Consider the following 15,931-nt stretch of genomic DNA (forward strand, 5'->3'; position numbering starts at 1 on the left):
CCTTTTCCTCCCCCCTGCCCGCCTCCCCTCGCTCGGCCCTATGTTACGTCGTCCCCCCCCCCCCCCCCCCCCCCGAGTCGAGCGAGTCTGACACGACCCTGACCGTAGCTGACGTATCTTATTATGGTATACCGGTATTATGTATACCCACCTACTCACGAGCTGCCTACATATGTACGTAGGTAGCACGCTGGAGCGAGTCGCGGCAGCTTCCGCCAAGCCATCGTCTGTGTCACACGCACGAGGCAGGTGGCTGGCAGGCGCTAACTCTGCGCTAACCAAATCAGACCCAATATGGATTAGGGCAGGTCGCGCCATCCATCCAAGGGTTCTTCTATCCAGGGTACTGTTCAGGGTGACATGAAGAAGCCTCAAGTACACACCAATAAACCTCTCTCTCTGCAGGTGTACATATATATTCACACGAGATACGACTTGGTGCCTTAGAGTAGGTAGGGCGCACGATCTGTAGTAGCACACGGAAGGTCATCTCTTCACCGGCTTCGCTTACCTTGGAGCACTTCCGATAGTACATGTAAGTAGGTAGGTAGGTAGGCATGCCGTCACCAACAGTTTGAAATCGGATGTGTGACTCGACCACCCCAATACATGTAAACCTGTAGCCACAATCTGCCATCTTTCGGTGCTGGATATGTGCTGACAGATTCTCGGCATTTTCTACTACGTAGGAGAACGTTGTGTTGTGTCTTCCTGTTGCTTTACACGACTACCGTTCTCAATTTATTTCAGGCTGGAGCCAATTGGAAAGACATGCAGCTTTCGGTATCATGTAGATACATGGAGGAGGGCATCCAACTCGGAACCTACTAATGTGGTGTGTCACTATGTATAAGCAATCTGGACAATCACCAGTTTCTTCCCGGAAAACGTATATCCATCCTTTATTCATAATCTAAGGCGAGGTGTTTACTTGGTGACCTCGGTATTACGAGCCCAGAGCCGGAGCATATACTTCGTAGAATACGAAAATCCATCATGTTCTGCGCAGGCGGGTTCCGTGTTAGTACACGTGCAGACAGTTGCATACATCCTTCCTACAAGTGATGGTGTGCTGAGGCTACCTATCAAAATCAAGGTGTCATGTAGGTAGGTAGAGTATGTACCGTGCTTAGCGCCTGGTAATACATTAAAAAGGCTTGAATGGACTCTTCAACTGACCTGAACTGCGGTTCCCCCCTCCCCCAGAGCGCCGTCACGTCGTCGGGGATATACTGCACTGTCCCACGAGGTACCGGCATGTTTGAACATGATAATATGTCCTAGGGCAGGTACTAAGTACTTCACAGCCCAGAAGTTACTTCGTAAGTGGATGCACCAAGCCCCACAACTCCGACCAAAAAGGGACATTTCCATTAGCCGCGTCCATCGTCACGCAATGAATATTTGCCTTCCGAGGACATTACTTCATATTAAAATGGGCTTGAATAATCCACCATGTCGACAGATGAGAAGACAAAGAGATCGTCGGTACCCAGATTTTCTTCGTTCAAGCCAAAGTCCCAGCATGTCGTAGAGCCTATTGCCGACACGGGCACTGCCAAGTCACGGCCTCCAGAGTATCATGACACTCACATCAGTCGTCGCCGTCACTCTCCTATCCAAGCAGATGTGCCGTCTAGACCTGCAAATCGGCCGCCTCGGGGCTCACAGAAACAGCCAAATGAACGAGAACTGGACCGGAACCCCTGGTACTACTCCGATATGCGAGGGGACGACCTCATTTTACGGTACGGCAGTAATGATCGTAGAGGGATTCCCGTATACAGCCGCATCGGCGCCGGTCGCGTCTTAGGAGGTGACGGCTTCATGAGAATTGAGAAGCTCGGAAGCCGAGACATGTTCTTCATCCGTAGCTATTATGAGACCAGTTCCTTGCTCAGCAGTGACAAGAAAAATCTCCTAGCCAAAGGTATTCACCCGTCCTCAAAGCCTATCCGAGTACGGCCTGGCAAGTCTGAAAGCGGTGCTAGCACTGACGACTATTTGCCGCTCGGGACATCCAGGAAACGCAAGCGAGGTGATGGTGCTTCTGAGGAGTCATCTGATGACGAGGGGCCTTCCTATAGGTCCATTCATGGAAAGACCAAAGCCCATGAATGCTCCGACAGCGACGAGGAACTTGATAATGATGCTTCCGGGGATGTGTTGAATGAAAATATGAATGATCCCCTGGCTATGGGGTCTATAGAGCTTACGAGGAAAGTCCGTCAGCATCCGGAAGATCTTGAATCCTGGCTTGAGCTGGTTGATCTCCAGAACAGCTTGCTTGATCTCCAGACTGGAACTCGCGCTCCAACTGCAGCGGAGATGAGAAGTTTTGCGGATATTAAATTATCCTTACTTGAACAGGCCTTGTCACACATCGGCGATGATAGCCGCCGTGAAAAGCTGAAATTCAAAACAATGGAAGAGGGCCTCAAGGTGTGGGAAGCCAAGCTAACTCTAAAGAAATTCGAGGAGTTGATGCAGCAATATCCTAAAAGCTTTGATATATGGAAGCTGTATCTGACTTATTCACAAACTACACTCTCGACATGTCGCTTTGATGAGATAAAGCGACTATACGTCGACAAAATACGGTCTATTGGGACAGAGCTCTTCAATCTGTCTTCTGTGTCAGAGAGAATCGAGTGTGCTAGACAGATAATATACGTATTTGCACGTTTAACTCGATTTCTGGCCGACGCTGGCTTTGGTGAACTTGCCTTGGCAGCATGGCAAGCTACTTTAGATCTGAATCTTGTACGGCCCTCCACAGTCCCGGGGGCAGGGTGGGAGATCCCTTTAAGCTTTCAAGAATACTGGGAAAGCGAAGTTCCTCGGCTTGGTGAAGATCACTGGCGCGGATGGGCCAACTGGGTAAACAATCCTACTTCTCTAGAGCCTCCTGCTCCCGCCACATGTAAACCACCCATCCTACCTAGCACACGCGACGGCTACAAAGCTTGGTATACCACTGAGCACCATCGAGCCCAGCATGCTAGAATCCCTGCCCGGACATTGGATGAGGGAGCCGAAGACGACCCATATCGAGTTGTAATGTTTTCTGATCTCGAGGGTATCCTACTATATTTCCCCACAGATATTGTTCCGCAAATCCAGTCGCAGCTAGTAGATGCTTTCTTAGTATTTTGTCACGTCCCACCTGGCCTAGTGAACAAGCGCTCAGTTAAGGAACTCACGACAGATCCCTTTCTTGTCCGCAGTGCACAAGATGTTCCCTTCACGCACCTCTCATCCAGGGCCATGACAGATGCATCTAACGATCAGCAAGCCAAACCGCCCGAATTCTTCTATGAAATACAGGAAATGGCTCTCACGCCCGAGGTACTCGTCTCTACTCAACAATGGTTTAGATATTTGGGACCAGTACATAACCTGCCTCTTCACAGTTATACATGGATAACGACGACGCTGAAGCAGCTCATACAGGTGATAAGAACGGGGGGGCTCGGGCCTTATTCTCTAGCATTTGAATCTATCAATGAGCCTGGGAATGAGAAGAAGCGTGCTAAAGCACTCCTCAAGCAAGATCCTACTAATGTACATCTGTACCTCGGCTATTCTATTCTCGAGCAAGAGCGGAAGAATAATGTTACAGCTCACAATGTTGTGATGGCAGCGCTCGGTCTGCCATCCATACCAGCCCACCACCGTGTCCTGTTAGGAATTCGAGCAGCATGGCTGGAGCTCGACGGTGAAGAGCTCGCGAAGGCCGTCTCCCACTTATGTCGAGTAGCAGAAGAAAAGTCGGCGTCTAATGATGCGCAAATATCAGAACCCATAGAGACTACTCCGTCTCAGATATTAAAAGTAAAACAGTTCCTAGTGACAAACCGAGACTACAAAATGTCATCAGGCGATGTTGCCGAAGCAGTCATCTACGCTGAAGGCCTAGTGCTGCTCGATTATTTGACCCAGCGAGGCGGAAAGGAACCCGGTTCTCAGAGACAGGGCGATATCCAGTCAGCGATTGTAAGAATCACCCAATGCTCTGAGGATCTCGTTTCGCGTGGTCAGCAACACAGCGCTTCTCATGAGAGATTCCTTCAGTCCTGTGCCCACCTGCTGTACTATCATGCTACTCACGGGTATGTTTTGTCATCTCCTTACTCTCAGCACACTTACCTTGTGTTCCACCCCCTATATCGCAATCGAACATAGAAATAGCAAGTAACTTGTCTGACGAGTAACAGACCCTTCCACTCAGGATTCCTGCGCGAACAGCTCTCACAATACCTCACATATTTCCCTTCCAACACCATCTTTCTCTCCCTCTTCGCCTGGCGCGAGACGCGGCTGAGCGTCAGCGACCGCGTGCGCTCTCTACTGCAAAACAGCACCCTCACGCGCGCCAACGAATCCCTCTCAAGCCACGTCTTCGCCATATCCCATGAGCTGCGCACAGGCAACGCGCACTCGGCCCGTGCGGCCTTCGAGCGCGCGCTATCCGCCGACTGCTGCAAGCACCACGTCGGGCTCTGGATCGCGTACGTCCGCTTCTGCCATGGTAGGAAGGAGCTGCGCGCCAAGGCCAAGGCCGTCTTCTACCGCGCCATCCAGGCTTGTCCCTGGTCAAAGGGTGTTTTCATGGAAGCCTTCGGCACTCTTGTGAGGGAGATGGATTCCGCCGAGCTGAAGAGCGTTTATGCGACTATGTGCGAGAAGGGTCTGCGGATACATGTCGATATGGATGAATTTATCGAGGACTGGCGCGAGAAGACGAAGGGTGTTGAGAGAGAGAAGGGGGGCAAGAGTAGGAAGAGGTAGTTGGATCAGCAATGTAGGAATTCTTATACGTGTAACAGATAGATGTGAATGGATTGTAGAAACCCAGGTAGTCCTCGCCTTTCGAAGGCCTGGTTCGTTCCAGCATCTATATTGCGAGACAGGGCATCTCACAAGCAAACAATCGGTTATGAATACTCAAGGTTCCCTACATACTTGCGCTTTATATACACAGTAATCGGATTATGATTCCTTACTCCTGTCTGCATACTGGTATACATACCCCTTTACAAAACTTTCATACACTAATAGACTAAATTTCATTAGACACCCTTCCATTTCCCGAACTTACGGTACTCCGCGAAGAGGGCCCTGAACACCGCACGGCCGCTCGCATCCAGAGACTCATTGAGTGCCTTCCTGCAACCTTCATTCGTGATATCGAGGACGGAGAAGATGCCGACCTCAAGCGCCTTGCGCATATCGCGTGATACCTCCACTTCGAGCTGCAGCTTGATGTACACCTCGATGATCAGATACATGTACTGGCCGGCAGCGCGCTTCGCCACATCCGTAGCCGAATCCAGTTCAGACCGGGTCCGGGTTCGGGCTACGGAGGCGGCGCTTGGCTCACAGACTAGTGTCAGTAGTCGGGCGAAGCGTTCACCGTGACGCGGCTGAAGACGCGTGAGGAGCCAGGGTGGGTGACGGGACTGCGCCACCCGATGGGTCGATATTGATGAACTAGGGTCCACCAGGAGAACGTTCAAGAGCGCACGGAGTGAGAGGAGTAAGATGTGGAAGTGACCACTAAGACGGAGACGGTGCCGTTTAATTATGAGCGCTACTAGCTTGAATAGAGAAGAGAAGATCTCGCCCGCTACTTTTGATCCTTGAATTTTTGGGCCGTGGGCAGAACATATCTCGACCACGCTAGTTAAAGTTGCTTCGACGTTGTACTGTGTCATTGCATTGGCGTGTTTGTCAAGCAGTAGCAGCATGATGTCTGATATGTGGTTGAAGTGAGGGAGAGAGCCTGATTGGCTCAAATGTGAAGTGAAGTGTTCGTGTACTTGAGCCAGGTCTAAGCTCCCTTGTCCGGCTGATGCATCATCGACATTCCGCCCTACATATCACATATTAGGTGTGTTCTGTATCCCATATCATTTAGTTCCGCCAACATACCTTGATAAATTTCAAGCAGCCTTCGCGCTGCTAGTACAGGGCCAATACGGCCCGTAACAGGTATCTCACGACCTATCAACTCATTAAGTAATTGGTCTCGAAGAGATTGGCTCTTCCCTTCTATATAGGCATCAACGAAGTCATATATTAACTCTTCTTCGACTCCTTGCTCGCCTTCGTCGAGAAACGCGCTGAAAGACTCAGGAGTGTAGCGATCTGCGCTTTGAACCATGAGAAAAGATCTCAGTTTCCATGCAGTAGCAGCATCTCGAGACATCAGAGCAGTGCTACTTCTCTCTAATCGAGTTAGAGTGTCACCAGACAGTGCGATCTTCATTCCGGGGGCAGCATGGCTGCTAGCAACTTGTGCTGCATCTAGAACTATCCGTAGTGAGTTGATTTTCTCGTCACTCAAGGAAGCCATCGAAGACTCATTTTCCCCCATGGCGAAGTCACTGAGTCCTCGAGTGACTAATTCAGCGAGTTTCTGTCTGAAGGTGTTCGGACCTATCATAACACGTTCTGAAGAGCTGTTGGTGAAATCAGAGAGTGTAGTTGCTAAGCTCTTAAGAAGGAGAATCTGAGCGCGGCTTGTTGAGTGTTTCTTAGGTTTAAGGCTCTCCGCATATTGAGATGCATTGAACAGGTAAGATTGTGTAAGTTCGTTTGAATTTGCGAGGACGTGTCTAATGACGATTAGATTTTGTTCGAGAAGCGAGATGAATAGTAAGCTAGAGGAAATGCTTATGAACATACTTCATCGTAGTGCTAATGAATCTCTCAAGTAAAGATAGGAGGGCAGGGTCACTAGTCGTCATGCTAGAGCAAACATCAACCATGTCGGTAAACTCCATGTTCTAGACGAAGTATTAGCATGATTACTATGTAATAAAGAATTGAAGCAAGCCTGGATGAATAACAGTGAAATTCCGAAACGCACCTCATAGAAAGTTGGTTGCTGCATGATCTTCACAAGTAAGCGTAAAACCGTGACGGCATACCCCGAGTCCTTAGCTGCACAAGAGCAGATGGCAGATTTATGCTTCTTCCATGAACCCATTATGCGCTTCCGGCGACTTCTTGTCCAGCTTTCAGTTGGAAATTCCAAGAGTATCAAAATCAACTCTAAGTCATGAGGTTGCGTCCAACCAGCTTGGTTATCTGAGTTGTCCAGCGCATCCAAAAACGGTGCCATCAAGGCATCGAGAAATGGCTCCTCATCAACCACATCGTGGTTATGAATTATTGGTCGGACATAAGCCAAATATTCCGCTTTCAATAGCGATGGGAGCTTCTGGCTCACACGCGAGAAAAGTTGAACGATTTGGTTAGTTAATGTACTGACTTCTTGTTTTGGCTGTTCGGTGAGTATAGGGAGGCAACTAAATACCAGATCCGTGTATGGTCTCAAAAGATGGAGCCCAGTCTCTGAGTCAACCGATGAGGTCAGCCTTCCGAGCATTGTACAAATAAGCTTAATGAGGTCTTCTTCATATTTGCCGCCAATATGACTAGCAAGGCAGAGTCTATAACAACAAGCGAAGGCTTCATAGGTTTCAGCGGCAGCCAGCTTTTTCTTCTTGATGATTGGCTTTATATCAGATTTGACGGTTTTCCAAAGCTTGTTGCACTCATCCGACCCCCTCCACGAGGCCAGGTAACCAAATATTCGCCACCTCAAAGCGAGTACTTCTTGGGTGAGATCTTCCCATTTCTGATCCATCATAGATAATATCTTTGCGTCAGCATTTGCGATGGTAGCTTCGTCCGTGAGCCCGGCACAAATTCCATCAAGAACAACCAGGAGCCCCCCAGCTTTGCTAGGTATCGACTCTAATCTTTCCAGCAGCCTTAAAAGTTGGGTACTCGAAAAGGATGTTTGCATAAGGGTTGCCAGGTGCTCTCGAATTCTCGAGTCAAACCATATCGATTGCTCCACAGGTTCAGCTGCGCATAGACTGCGAAGCCACTGCACAATGAATTGTGCTAGAGCTCGCGTGTTAGAAAACGCGGCTTGCAGAGGGAGAATGACACGAACAGCAACATCATTTCTTATCTTCGGGTCCTCTTTGGAAGCTTTGCTGACAATGTCGAAAATAGTCTCGTGGTCTTCATCAGCTACGAAAACATCCGCGTCGCAAGCAAGTATCTTTGACAGCAACGTCCAATCTGTTCCGGCGTCGTTAAGTACATGCCTCTGGTATAAGGTGCGAAGAGTTTCAGTATCAGGAATTGATCGGGTCTGTAAAGCAATGTCTAATAATGGAGAAAGTACGTCATTCTGCCTTTGGAGGGCTAGAGGTTGTAATGCATCTACCACTACTTGAAAGATTTTCTCAGCCCATGCATCGTGTTCGATCTTGGATTTTGGGTCACTAGTGTCTCGAGGAATTCTAGCGGCTATGCTCCACATGACTGTGGCAGATGCAACAACGTCCTTCTGGGCGATCTCTAGCGCCAGCCTCATCATATCTATATTCTTATCCACGGCGAAGCGCTGTCTCGCAGGACGAATGAAGTACGTGCTCAAGAACCTCCGAAGTTGTGGCACCCAAATTTCATGGCAAGTAGTGAGTATGTGATTTGGAAGCTCGTTTTCCAAGTCACCTTTAAACTTGGCTAGCACAAGAGATGCCCGTTCGTAAATGTGCTTGGCAAATTCAAGGCTATCTTCCTTACTGTGAAGTCGTAAGTTCCAGATAGTGGCCACAGTATCGATCCAGGACTGTTGGCCTTTTACGAAAGCACCGTCGGCGGTAGATAGCGAGTCGTCGCATATTAAAAGCAGCCTCGCTGTGATATCTCTGGTATCATCGGCAGATGATGAGAAAAGAGATTTGATGTGCTCGGCGCCAACTCTTTTTTCTGGAGTAACTTCTTCGGTCTGGGCAGTAGTACCCTGCTCCAGCAGGATAGCCAGGGCTTCAAATATCTCTGTAGCCGACTTGAGACGCCCGAGAGGGGTGCGGAGTTCTGCAAGCGCGGCGGGCCAATCTGCGCCTCTTTTCCTCTTTTTCGCCGTCGCCGTGTCTTCCTCGGCTCCAATGGAACTAGTCTCGTGTTTGGTAACATCCCCCAAAGTCTTGCTCAGAAGTGGCACGAATCGCAGATATGACAGGGACCTGCCGAGAGATTGTGCGGGAATCTTGGGGAAGACATGGCCCAAGATAGTCCAGGCAAGGGGGTATCGTCGGGCATGCTCGGCGCTGTCGGTGTTACCACTCATCTGCTTGAGCAGCCATCGCAGAATGCTCTCTTCGATACCATGTAATCGGGTATGTTTGACCGCGGTAAGTAGAAGCCAGATCTTGTGAATTTTCTCAGGCAAGGATAACGAGCTGTCTTCATCGAGAGTTCGGACAGCTCGTATAAGTACTAGTTGCTGGGACTGGGCGGCGTTTAGTATGTTTCTACAGGTCTGCGAAACTAACCAATTCAAAGAATGACCTACCGATCCATCCTCGTCCACATCCATAGCTTCCATTGCAAAGCTTGCAGCGAATCGGCATCGCAGGGCGCAGGATAGCTGCGTCACGCAGAGTTATTGAATGGATGGGCAGAGCTCCCCTCCAAAAAAATACTGCCGTCGCATGCCTGTGCCAAGCTCGCGATAAGATAGTGCACTGGGTGTACAAAGGTACAAAATTCCACCGCCTTTCAGATCAAGGCACGCCAAGCTCGAGCTTGCATGAGCTCCGTTTACATTTCGTTGAATCCCGAACTTCACTGATGCTCGTACCAAATTAAACGTCACCATCTAGGAGCCCCTCGAAACCTTCCTACAGCCACCACCGACGTTCGCTCAGCCCAGCCAATACCCACCAGGTATGCGCGACTTGGTTTGAGACTGATACAAAGTCAATTGGGTCTTTTTGCTAACATCCAACTTTGCTTGGGCGCAGTTTGCCCAGCATGCCTGAGACGACGACTCCCGCGCCCTCGAGCGCCATCTCCCGACCCGTGAGCGAAGCGCTGCTGAACGAGAAGGTATGCCTAGATATCCAGTTACATACGTCTCCTCGAATCCTTCGGAATGAGTTCTTTTCCACCGGCGCTATATGAAAGACCGCCAAGAGGGATCCCCGAAGCGTCATGGAAGCTTAATTACCGCATCGACAACCGATGTCTAGCCAGCATCACGCCTCGAGTTGAAGGAAGCTAATTGTTGAAATCCTCACAGTGGGACAGATGTTTATCGAACATGCTTATTAAATCGTCTCTTGGTTTCGGGTTCGGCGTCGTCTTCTCCGTTTTGCTGTTCCGAAGGCGCCCGTGGCCCGCCTTCGTGGGTATTGGTTTCGGTGCCGGTCGTGCATACGAGGAGTGTAATTGGAGTTTGAAGCAAGCTTCGCGAGACCTCAAGAAGACAGCATAAACTCTCTAATACAGAGTTCTCAGGCAACTCTGCGCGCATTGCCAGCTCTTGTCAAGCTCTCCCACCATCTCTGCCAGACAGCCCGGCAACCACCGGGATCACGAAATATACCACCCCCACACAACCCTCTGATAAACAGGAGTTGAATGTATATAAGTCGGCCCATGATACTAAGGAATGCGTGACGGGATGCGACACATCGGCCTTGCATATAACTTGCCAGATCATAGACTCGGGGAGTAATTCGAGCGAGAGCGAGTGTTAGAACCAGGGCAGCATCATCATATAGGTACATCTGTACAACAGCAGCATCAATCTTTGTTAGAGTCATTTTGAAGAGGCATAGACGTGATCAAATCAGTATGACGTTGAATACAGAAGACACGCCACGAATTTCACTTGCACTCGTTGTCAAAAGTATGAAAATTCATGTTCTCTACCTGAAAACAAGCTGATGTGCAAGTAGTATTTGAAAGCATGCTCTTTTACTTGGTTATTTCCTCCCTTGTTTCATCCGTAAGTAGTCCTTGCTCAGTTATCTCATGGTCGGAACAACCGATCAACGGGAGCCATTTTTCAGGACTTCCACATAAGCAGTGCCGCCGAGCGCCGTTAAGGTCCGGTCCAGGAGGGTAGCCAGACATATCTGGGGATCTCTTGCGTGCCATGGGCCAGCGTCTTCCCTTTTTCAAGAACTCTGGTAACTCCGATGAATTTGCAACTGCTTCTACTTGTCGTTGCTGTTTCACGGCCATACACAACGCCCTGCCCGTCCGTCTCGCCCATCTCATCGTCACCTGTAGGCAGATATCGCACCCACCCATTATAGAGACATGGTGTAGCGATGTAAAAAAGATCTATCATAAAAACCTGTCTTCTCTCCAGCCTTGAAATTTCTGCATGGAGCCATTTCATCCAAGCGAATAGCGTTGTCAGGCTTGCTGGTGGCAGAGTCGGTGGTAGTGAGTCCAAAGCTCCAACCTTCTTCCATATCTAATGTTGTATCTTTCCATCTAGTAGCGCCAATGTTGGGGTTTAACGTGGAAAATATTAGCGGTTTGCGTGACAATGGCTTACGCCTAGCTGGGATTTGGGTATAGTTGTACTGTTTTGTGATGACGGCCGCTTCCCACGATGTCTTCATTCTTACTTCGCGGGCTGGACTTGTGAGATATGGTGATTTTCTTGGCACGTCATAGCTAATCTGCGATCGGCCCATAGAACTCATAAGACATTCGTCTGCTTCACCCCTCTTTTTCAGTGTCCTAACAGTCCATGACGCAGAGAAAAGCATCTGAAGCCCAGTAAATAGCATATAGCAAACAAAGAATCCGAGGAGACAAATTGCAGTAGCGATTCCTAGGATCTCGATATCACTTGCAGGTTGCAGGTTGGGGCTCGAGTGAGACAGCTGTCGGGTTGCGATATTCATTGATGCGATCCATGGAGGACCATCATTTGGCTTGTGATTCGTCATCTCAAGGGGGGGTAGATACGGGTTCGCTCGCAAATCTCTGGCGAATTCTCTTAGTTTTAGTCAGCTCAGGGTACAAGCTTCTATGAAATATTGCGATACATATCTAGGAGGGAAAGTATATAAGGGTCAGGAATTGGGCGTTAGCTCTTGGTTGATGGTGTCACCTAGCTTCACAACCTCGATCAATTGACCTTACTCACATTTACTAGGAACTGCTGCTGCGCTTGGCAGAAGAATTCTCGTGAATATGGAGGACGCGGCGACCTGCGTTCATGAGGGTGGATTCGTGAAAGCAAAGACCATTAGAAAACAAATCCTAATACGTGTTGATAATCGTCCAGTTGTGTAGCTCGGAAGCGCGAGGCATCACAGTGAAGAGCGAAATGTATATGTGCAAAATGAAGTAAGAAACTCGCTCTTATGAGTTCCAACGTTAATGGCCCAACATCACTAGGAATCTACGGGGCTATTCGGGCCATCATGAAGGCACGAGCTGCCTTAAGCGGTCGACCTATGTACAGATATCTATGCAGAAGGAAGAGCCTGTGCCAGCCAACCCTTCAGACCAGAAATAACCACCTGATTTCCCTGCATAATGATCTCTACTCCGCTCTTCTCCTAAGATGGAAGCCTGGTATGCGAATAAAGAAGAATAAATCTAGATATTTATTACTCCTGCCTGTATGGAGAGCGCTGAGGTATTGAGCGTACTGCATACACCCAAGAAGAAGCAGACTTAGGCTTTCAGCTTCTTCACATGTCGGTCCATCGGCCCTTCTTTAACAGTACTACTCTTGCTTCTTGGGTGCTTGCCACTATTGCGACCCTTCAGGTTATGCCTCAGTTCGTCGTCATCATCGTCGGCGTGCTCTCCTCCATCCTCGTCGTCGTCAGAGCCATTCATTCCATCGCGTCCTTCCATCTCTGTTTCTCCTGCTTTCTCAAACAGCTGCTTCCACGATCCATTCTTAACCGCTTCATCGTTTCCGTGGAGGCCAATCGTAAAAGCACGCTTCATTGCAGCAAGACAGATGCTTTTCCTCTCTTTGAAATCAAACATGGCCACTGGGTATATGCCATCCTTCCCGTCATCGCTCAAGCCGTCCCCTTCAATCTGTACACCAGCGTCATCAAGCGCTGCCTGGGTCGCTTTCCAAGGCTCGTAGATATACTTTGCATCCAGATGTTTTAATTCGGGCACCCACTTGCGAATGAAGTCGCCATTTTTGTCCCACTTCTGTCCGAATGCTACTGGGCTGTAGCACCGGTAATACTGCGAAAAGAAGGCTGTGCAGCTTAACCACTGCCAGTTTCCAGCATTCGAGGCTGGCTCGTGATCGATCAGTAGCTCCTCGAACACGTCGGCGCCTCGCTCCCAGTGCACATAACAACCACCCCTTGTCAGAAAACACGCGACCAGATGACGACCTAAGTGGTGGATCCATCCTTCAATACGTAGCTGGCGCATAAGAGCGTCCACGAAAGGGAATCCTGTAACCCCGGCTTTCCACCGTCGGAACCACTTGTCAGCTTGTGGCGAGTCGACGTGATACTTGCCACTAATAGCCATGTCTGCATCATCATATTCCGATGGTAGGTGCCAAGGAATAAATCGAACATAGGGGTTATTCAGTGTCTGTATATACGGAGAACCGATCGCTGCCTGTGCCGCAAAATACATGTCACGAAATAAAAGCTGACCCGTTAAACTTTCTGGTGGTAGCGAAGCCCCTTTACCATACTTCTCAACCACCTCCATGGCACGCCAGTAAAAGAGTCGAGGGGATAGAGCACCGAAGTGTAAGTTAGGCGAGAGAAGAGTTGTAGCTGGTTCTATGGAAGCCGGGCTTGTCTTGGGTTTTCTAAAAGTAGCGGCATATTTTTCGTCGGCCATCACTTTATCAAGCTGTTGCAGTGCCAAAGTCTCGCCGCCTCGGTGTGGCGTAGTAGCTGCTGGAAAACCAAGCTCCTCTAGTGTCTCAACAGCGAAGTCGCCCTTGGGGCCGGCAATGCTTCTGTAAGTATTATCCACCTTGCGTCGGTAAGAAGCATTTAGATCGTCTGTTTTTGAAGTTGGCTCTTGGCTGAAGTTAATGGGCATCTCTCCGGGATCTGGGAAGTGAACTGGCGCAGGAATTGGTTTTGGGATCTCCCCAACTTTCTGACCAACGGCTTGAAGCTGGGTAATAGACATCGTAGGTTTGCCTCCATTCTTCGCAACAATTTCATCGCTATCCCAAAGCGTTCTACCGTAACGCGTTATGACTTCGACTCCGGCCTTCTTAGCTGCATCGGTGACCACCTTGTCTCTTTCCCGTGCGTAAGCATCGGTGTCTCTCTCAAACACAAGATGTGTAGCCTTCCAAGCAGAAAACAATTTTGGGAATAGAGTCTGAGGGGCCTCCCTAATCACAAAGAGTTTGGACTTTGAGTTGAGCTTCCGAATCGAATCCGAAAGATCTTGCTGGCAATCAAGTCTTGAAGCGTAGTCAGTACCTACATTTACATGTGTTGAGAGTATTACATTGTTTGGACCTACATGTATTGCCATCTATTTGGGCTGGCTTTGACATGATAAACATAGTGAGGGTCCCATGTGAAGATAGGCCAGAGCACTTCAGGTTCTAGGTCAAGGGCAGCTTTCAACGCGGGCGAGTCATGGAGACGAAGGTCGGTTCGGAACCAGTAAATCACCCTTGGCTTCATAGCAGCCATTTTTTCGCTGTTGACGTTCCACACTGAAGAATGGCAAACAAACGATAACACCTGACGCTGTCGTGATGTGATGTGTCATTTATATCCGATCTGAGACCTGCGGGCCTAGCTCGAAATTGAATATCCATGATGTCAGTGACCAAGCCACAATCTACCTTATTCCAACACCATAGCTTGGACTCGCAGTATCCTAGTATCAAATATATAATCCTCGCGGTCGCCGCGGAGGTAGGTACTTGCGATGCATATTTCATGCGCAGCTGAAGAACAAATGTTAAGCTATTTTTTGCCTCTTGCGCCATCTCACTGAAGCTCAGTGGAGGGCCTAGTCCACAATCAGGAATAAAACCAACGCCACATCCGAGAGAAACACATGTAAGCTGAATTGCCGCGTATGAAACACTATCTCAGTTCGCCATGGAGAATTGGCATCGCTTGTAGCTGTTTGGATCGTCGAGGCTCGCTCTAGCTCGTCCGCAGAAATGAATAAAGGCGTTCTTGTTCGAAGGTCAACTCCTTCAGTTCTGCAGTTCAAGTAAAGAACGACAACAACCAAATATGATTACATCTTATTCTAGTCCTCGGTTGTCGCTCATAATGGCCTATGGTCGCATCCATCTTGTAAAAGCTGGAAAATTAACCAGACGCTTTCTACCAATTAATCGGACTACCTTTTTCTCTCTCTGTTTCTCTTTTTCAATGTTCGTCGAACACACACATTACTTGACCACGGTGGTTACAGAAGTAGAAGTGAATTTTAGTTGCTGAATATTATTCACAGACACATCATAGCTTTGAATACAATCAGGCCCAAGCACGTTGGTAAAACCGACAGCGACGAGTTCCTGGGAGGGGTTGATAACGTAGTTGTTCTACCTATAGGCACACCAGAGGCGGCATTGCAACATAGCCTATAACGGAAAATAAACGAGGAAGAAGCAGGGAAACTGATGTGAGACTTGTTTAATCCGCTAATTTGTAGTCACTCATGGCATTTCTGGCTTTGCTGAAGTCTGCCCAAAATTGGTTGTTCTCTGTGGTTTTCCCGTATATTCCATGAGGATAGTCGACGGTGAATGGTATGTAAAAACGGTCATGCGTATGTTCTTTCATAAATAGTCGAGAATCCATTCTCATCACTCTACCTCATCTACAGGACCTCTTCCATGCGTTGTCTAATTTACGAACCTGGATACAGAAGACCTATTCAGGATGCATTACCCTCTCATATACAAATGCCGGAATTTGCCGTCTCATCCTTCTTCCTCATCAACAGTGTCGCAAGGGTATCACACTTGTGCTGACATCGACGCCATGGCTCGAGGACGCAATCTCTCATGCACATCCAACGTACTGTTAGGTTGCTCCTCCGTAAGTGTCAGCAAAGCATCCTGCTCCATAGTTGTTCTATCCGTACTACTAGTACTCGG

General features: G+C 48.8%; 5 protein-coding genes across 5 annotated transcripts; 2 read left to right on the forward strand and 3 right to left on the reverse strand.

Annotated features, from left to right (window-relative positions):
• Nucleotides 1–1,455: 1,455 nt before the first annotated feature.
• On the forward strand, nt 1,456–4,998 carry F5B22DRAFT_655749 (DUF1740-domain-containing protein; the record flags this gene model as incomplete). Its single annotated transcript, XM_047979909.1, has 2 exons — nt 1,456–4,112; nt 4,218–4,998. 2 exons carry the CDS (start codon nt 1,456–1,458, stop codon nt 4,789–4,791), a joined length of 3,231 nt encoding a protein of 1,076 aa, XP_047835976.1. The 3' UTR covers nt 4,792–4,998.
• Nucleotides 4,999–9,418, reverse strand: F5B22DRAFT_655757 (Urb2/Npa2 family-domain-containing protein; the record flags this gene model as incomplete). Its single annotated transcript, XM_047979910.1, has 5 exons — nt 4,999–5,875; nt 5,935–6,620; nt 6,691–6,791; nt 6,875–9,322; nt 9,386–9,418. 5 exons carry the CDS (start codon nt 9,416–9,418, stop codon nt 5,073–5,075), a joined length of 4,071 nt encoding a protein of 1,356 aa, XP_047835977.1. The 3' UTR covers nt 4,999–5,072.
• A 251-nt stretch (nt 9,419–9,669) lies between these two features.
• Nucleotides 9,670–10,319, forward strand: F5B22DRAFT_168383 (uncharacterized protein). Its single transcript, XM_047969311.1, has 2 exons — nt 9,670–9,921; nt 10,115–10,319. Exons 1-2 carry the CDS (start codon nt 9,847–9,849, stop codon nt 10,307–10,309), a joined length of 270 nt encoding a protein of 89 aa, XP_047835978.1. The 5' UTR covers nt 9,670–9,846; the 3' UTR covers nt 10,310–10,319.
• Nucleotides 10,320–10,911: 592 nt separating this feature from the next.
• F5B22DRAFT_168360 (uncharacterized protein) lies at nt 10,912–11,877 on the reverse strand. Its single transcript, XM_047969310.1, has one exon. It carries the CDS (start codon nt 11,784–11,786, stop codon nt 11,133–11,135), a length of 654 nt encoding a protein of 217 aa, XP_047835979.1. The 5' UTR covers nt 11,787–11,877; the 3' UTR covers nt 10,912–11,132.
• Nucleotides 11,878–12,185: 308 nt separating this feature from the next.
• F5B22DRAFT_586698 (DNA photolyase) lies at nt 12,186–14,774 on the reverse strand. The gene is made up of 2 exons (XM_047973564.1): nt 14,326–14,774; nt 12,186–14,263 (listed from the first exon to the last, which is right to left on the reverse strand). The coding sequence occupies exons 1-2, from the start codon at nt 14,499–14,501 to the stop codon at nt 12,523–12,525; spliced, it is 1,917 nt and encodes a 638-aa protein (XP_047835980.1). The 5' UTR covers nt 14,502–14,774; the 3' UTR covers nt 12,186–12,522.
• Between the last annotated feature and the right edge of the window lie 1,157 nt (nt 14,775–15,931).

The sequence above is a fragment of the Xylaria bambusicola genome (genome assembly GCF_022495145.1).
Source record: "Xylaria bambusicola strain CBS 139988 unplaced genomic scaffold F5B22scaffold_2, whole genome shotgun sequence".
In the NCBI taxonomy this organism is placed as follows: domain Eukaryota; kingdom Fungi; phylum Ascomycota; class Sordariomycetes; order Xylariales; family Xylariaceae; genus Xylaria; species Xylaria bambusicola.